The following is a 6,000-nucleotide window of genomic DNA, read 5'->3' as shown; positions in this document are numbered from 1 at the left end:
ACATTTGCAGCCTAAGACTATCGAGATGAATCTAAACTAGATTTAATTTTATATAATGTTTCGGTTTTTTCTAAAAATGGAGTGAGACCTTACGATCCGGTCCGTTTAGACCGTGCAGCCCAAACCATAACCTCTTGCTATGAAACCGTAACCGTTGAAACCATACCATGAGACACATCTTATGTTTTTATTAAACTGTCACAGTTGTATAACTTGTATGAATTATCCTTATCCAGAAGACAACAACATGGATCCATAACTAAAAAGACTAAAAATTCAAAACATGGGAAAGTCTTCTTGATCCTATTCGTTAATTATTAATTTACGTATCGTGATTAGAATTAACTTTAGTAAAAAAAATAATTTTAAAAGTCTCCAGGTTTTTTTCTAACTGAGTTCCGATATTTGCTGTAACAATATAAAATTGAACGAGTTGTCAAACCAAAATTAATTAATTTTTTATTTTAACAATATTCTTCGCAACAAGAAACTATTTCTTTTGTTGTTAATTTAATAATTTAACCTAGGACTTATCGTTTTCCTTCTCCACCATCCAAGATTCTCTCTGAGATCTTATCTGTTTTACAGTTACTGAAACTCCTCAAATATATTCAAAAAAAATTGCACGATCTTTCAAAACTTTATTTTATTTTATTTGTTTTTCATCACTCTGTCTCTTCTCTTTTTCGTTTTGTGTTTGTGGTTCTCACGCTCTTGTGTCTTTGATTAATTCAAACAATGAAACTATCAATGTGAGTTGTTTTTCTTGATTTATTTTAGTGCAATTCTTGTTTTTCTTAGTCTATGATGACAGTTTTTTTTTTTTTTCTGTTTTTTTTTTCAGAAAAAAATCGATAGGTTTGAAGAATTGAGTTGCATGCTTTACGATTGTCGTCAACACCACTGAGATAATTTCGTCTATATTCTCTCAAAATTTTCATTCAAAGATCTGTTATTTCGATGATTAGTCGTTATGGTTAATCCTTCTCGGATTATCATCTGCTGAGGTAAAATTTTCAGTTTTTTTTTTCTTTCATAGATCCTCTCTCTAATCATTAACTCCTCGGATTATGATTAGTGTTTTGTTTCCATGTCAAAAATATGTTTACTCAATAAAGAAAAAAAGAAACAAAACATTTTTTCTTCAAGACAAATGTACTTAAATATCATGTTCGAGTTTTTGATATATTATATTGTTTTTCACATGTACAAAGATCATTTAGTTTGTTTGGATTTGCGTTAAAGTGTCTAAGAGATGATAATTTTTGTGAAATTGTTTGTTTTGATTATGTGTAATCGTGACTCATATCTTGGTCATTGTTCTCTTATCCATAACATTTGCATATTTTGTTTGACTTACAATGCAAATCCTTTTTTTTGTTTGGGTATAAATTATGAACATGTGGGATCATGAGTGAGTCTCACTCTTCTACCTCTTTTGGTTACAACTTGTTGTTTATGTGACTTTTGATTCATATCCAAAGAGTTTGACTAAATCTTGTGGAATTAATATTAATGAAAGTTTTTATAATTTTGCTTTGCAGAGAGGCTTTTGAGTTAAGAAGAAGTTTTTTGGAGATGGATTTCACAGAATCAATGAACGTTGTGCACAATAGAATCCAAGCACTTGAACCGGATAATGCATCAAAGATAATTGGTTATCTCTTGTTGATGCAAGACAATGGCAACCGCGACATGATCCGTCTTGCTTTCAGTCCTGATTCTGTGATGCGTTCTGTCATCAATTGTGTTAAATACGAATTAGCAAAAAATGCTCATCACTACCACACCACTCCTTCTGATCACATTCCTACTCACAAATTCGCATCATTCACCGGTTCATCGTCTCTTTTGGTTTCGGTTTCTCCTCCCATGAAAACCGATTTTTGGGAGAATTCAACCGAGATGGATTCCTTGCAGAATAATGTTCAGTTCTTGAATTTTGATGATTCATTGACCAGACCTGAAATCTCTAACGGTTTCTTCTCTCAAGAACGTCAATGTTTGACTTTGAGAACGAGTAGGAGATCGCCGAGTTTACCCGAGTTCCCGGTCAAGATCTGCCATTACTTCAACAAAGGGTTCTGCAAACACGGCAACAACTGTAGGTACTTCCACGGACAGATCATACCAGAGAGAGAGAGTTTTGCTCAGATGTTTAATCCAAACAACAACCTAAGTGACGACGAGCATGTTGTTTCCCCTGGATCACATGAGAAGCTAGAAGGAGAGATCATCGAGTTGCTCAAATCTAGAAGAGGCGTTCCAATCTCCATAGCTTCATTGCCGATGATGTACTACGAAAAGTACGGCAGGAATCTTCAAGCTGAAGGATATCTCACAGAGTCACAAAGACATGGCAAAGCTGGCTATAGCCTCACCAAGCTTCTTGCTCGCTTGAAGAACACCATCCGCCTCATCGACAGGTTTGTTAGTTAATACTACTCCTTCTATTTCAATATAAGTATTGTCTCAAAATGTCATAAATGGTCTTTGAATTTGTAGGCCGCATGGGCAGCATTCAGTTATACTAGCTGAAGATGCATCAAAGTTTGTGGAATACACGGGAGAGAGAAACGAACATGGAGCAATCCTTGCTGGTTCTAGACAGATTTACTTAACGTTTCCCGCAGAGAGTAGTTTCACTGAACACGATGTCGCAAACTATTTCTCCAAATTCGGACATGTCGAAGATGTGAGGATACCTTGCCAGGAGAAAAGAATGTTTGGTTTTGTGACATTTCCTTACACGGAAACCGCCAAACTCATTCTTGCTAAAGGCAATCCTCATTTCATTTGCGGTGCTCGTGTTCTCGTCAAGCCTTACCGGGAAAAATCACACTCTAGTAACAAGCCTCGCTCTCAATTCATTGACAGAGACATAGAGATGAACACATGTAAGTAATTAACGAAATCAAATTTCATATATGTTAAATCATTGTTTTATAATTTCGTTATAATTGTTTATACTTTTGTAATGTTCTAAGTGCCACCGCGGGTTAGTGAGAGCTCGAGAATAATGAGGAAGCCATTTGTTAGTGAACCTGAACAATCAGTTTCTAAGTCCTTACCTACTAATTACTCCTACCTTGGCTTCTCTTCAGATGACTTCATGCTAACATCAAATGGTACGTATGTATACCTTTATAACTAATACCAGATATATAATCATAGTTTCAGAATTAATTGCATGACTTTCTTAATTTGTAGCTGAGCAAGAGGAACAAGAGGAACGGTTGAGCTATCTGTTGGAATATTTGAACACCGAAGATAATGTCATGAACATAACCACTAACTACAAAGACAATGATCGGTATGCTATGATCTTTAACAAACACATTAACTTTGAGATATTTATCTTGACTTGATCATATGATGCCTTTATATTCAGGAGAAGTACTCATTGTGAAGCGTTGGACAGTCAAGTCCTGAATCTACCCGAGAGTCCGTTTTCTTCCCTTTCGGGGAAGGAGATTTCAACGGTTACATAGGCAGAGAGAAAGACTGATACCTAAACAAAAAGGAAAGAAGAACATAGGAACATAAAGGTTAGAGGGAATCCCCAAAGATCTAATCAATTATCCGTCGGCAAAAAAAAAAGAGATTCGTTTTTTTTTTCATTATCTTCTTTAGGTCTTCGACTGATCGATGGCATGGAGACTTTAGGTTTCTTAGCAATAAAACCACAAAAAGAAGTGACAGAGGAACACACAACAAAAAGCCTGTTTGCTTCAAAGTTAAAATAACAGCCGAACAGTTTGAGAAACATAAAGTTAAAGGGGTATAATAATGATATAATAATTGGAACGTTTATGAAGGGTTTAATCTTATATTTATATTTGTGTTGTTTCTTTTCAACTTTTTTTTTTATGCTGTTGGATCATATATCTCAGTGTACCATATGGTGATCCTTCCTAGTTTTAAGCAAGAAGGTTTAGTGTATATATTAACAACTATGCAAACGTCTATAAGAAGTTCAAAGAGGTAAAAGTCATTGTTCTCAAGTTCAAATATTACCAAAAGACTGGTCCCTAGATATGTGTGGGACTCTTGTTACCACTTTTTTTAAGATCCATTTCAATAATATTTTTTTTTTCACTATCATTAATAATGATGGTGTAAAAGAGTTTATGAAATTTATTAATAAGAGAGTTTAACGAATTTTTGACTACTCAATATAAAAAACATTCAAAACAATTAAAAATCAATCACCAAAAACAAAAGAAATCATCAATCACTAAATTTTTTAAATCAAAGTCTTTACAACAGCAGTTACCAATCAATATCTATATTATTATTATATTATTCACGTGGGCCGACCAGGTACTTATAAGTACTTACTGGAAGTACTTCTTTAAGTTCATGACGTTCCATCGCTAGAGTCTGAAATAAATTAATTTAAAGGGTCAGATCCAGGTGGACAATTGATCCTCAAACTAGGTCACAGGAAAATAAGAAGAGCTACCGAGCAGAAAAAAAAACATATATATATGTAACAAATAAATAGCAGTCGAGGTCATCCTGACCCACGCATACGGCCCACTGGGTTGGTAGCCGGTAAAAGTTATAGTCTCCCACCGAGGCCGCGTTGACCCGGAAGTAAAAGTACTTCTCCCTCCACCTGTCGTCTTTCCTGGGAATCGCTTGGAGAATTTCTCGGTCTTGTCGGCGGGACATGTAGTATGTCCCCTGAAACCCCGAGTTGTGTTTAACGTGACACAACCGCAGGATATCATCGACGCTGAGTACGATTCCCTCCTCGCGTCCTCTGATGTAAAGTCCGATTACGTGTCTCACGAAATTCGGACACATCTGGGGGGAACGCCATTCGAAGGCGTTGTAAGACTTGGAAGATGATTCGAGGAATCGGGAAGACGAGTCCGCATCTTTCGAAGTACGTCATGTACGCACAACAGTAGCCCGGCGGAACGGTTTTCGGAGTATATGTGCCGCCGGGAGACAGTATCATCTCTACTTCCGGCGAAACTCCGTGTTTTAGGCGGAGATCGATGAGGTGCTTCTCTGTAGTAATTGGGGGGATGTGATTTCCCCAGAGCTCGAGTGGTGCCATCGAGAGTTTAAAAGATAAAAATCGAGGATGGCAAAGTTTAAAGAGGGGCGACGGAGAAGAAAAGTTTCTTAAAGTAAAACCCTAATCGTTAAAACAGAAAGAGAGAAAGGAAAAGAGATTACCTTCAAGTAGTGGATGAGTGCGCGGTTATGACGAGACATGTAGCTTATGGTTTATAAGTCATAATTGCTTCGGTTTTCGGAATCCCACGAATCTCTCTCCTTTAATCTGGACAGTCGAAACCGTTTGCCTCAACCGTTGGATCTTGGGAGAGAGGAGATAATCATCACAAAATCTCGGAGGACGAGATCCAGCGTGTTCGCCCCAAGGAAGATCGCGAAACCGAAACGGCGGAGGATTCCCTGAATATTCGCCTTTTATCTTTCGCTAAAAGATAGAAAGGCTGGGGGGCAATTGTTGGTGGTGGGTTTCGCCGACCTGCAGGCCCATAACAAGCCCGTTAAGGAGAACATTATTTGGACTTGATAGTGGGCCTGCCGCGAGCCCATGACGAGAATTCTGTTGCCAAGGTTGAGTCGTTCACGGGATAAAGTTAAGAGATCGTGGGCGAGATTTTCGGAGAAGTGAGAACGGCGAGTTGAGGGTTTAGGTTTAAATAGATAGACTCTGTAAAGCAATAAAAAGGGTGTAATTTAATAGCTACTTTTTACAAAAGATCTAATACAAAAATCCAGTTCGCAATTCTTCTTAGTTCATTCCGATTTTAACCGAAAGTCCGTCCAGATCCTACCTTAAAACCAAATCAATTTTATTATTGTTTCTCGTTTCAACAATTAATAAATTTTATTTTTGATATTAAATTGTTATGAATTATATTCTGACATAATTTATATATATATTATCGATACAACTATAATTTTAAAAATTAATGATAAATAATCAGATTTTAAAAGTAAAATTTTTTACAG

At 36.6% G+C, this 6,000-nt stretch overlaps 1 protein-coding gene across 1 annotated transcript; it reads left to right on the top strand.

Moving 5' to 3' along the window:
• The first annotated feature begins 520 nt into the window (after positions 1-520).
• Positions 521-3,851, top strand: LOC104698822 (zinc finger CCCH domain-containing protein 18-like). The gene is made up of 7 exons (XM_010414216.3): positions 521-752; positions 845-1,007; positions 1,545-2,426; positions 2,506-2,897; positions 2,988-3,128; positions 3,211-3,313; positions 3,392-3,851. The coding sequence occupies exons 3-7, from the start codon at positions 1,579-1,581 to the stop codon at positions 3,489-3,491; spliced, it is 1,584 nt and encodes a 527-aa protein (XP_010412518.2). The 5' UTR covers positions 521-752; positions 845-1,007; positions 1,545-1,578; the 3' UTR covers positions 3,492-3,851.
• Positions 3,852-6,000: the final 2,149 nt, after the last annotated feature.

Source organism: Camelina sativa, chromosome 1 (assembly GCF_030686135.1).
Source record: "Camelina sativa cultivar CO46 ecotype springtype chromosome 1, ASM3068613v1".
In the NCBI taxonomy this organism is placed as follows: domain Eukaryota; kingdom Viridiplantae; phylum Streptophyta; class Magnoliopsida; order Brassicales; family Brassicaceae; genus Camelina; species Camelina sativa.
The sequence above is the reverse complement of the archived record's forward strand: the minus strand, read 5'-3'. Positions and strand labels throughout refer to the sequence as shown.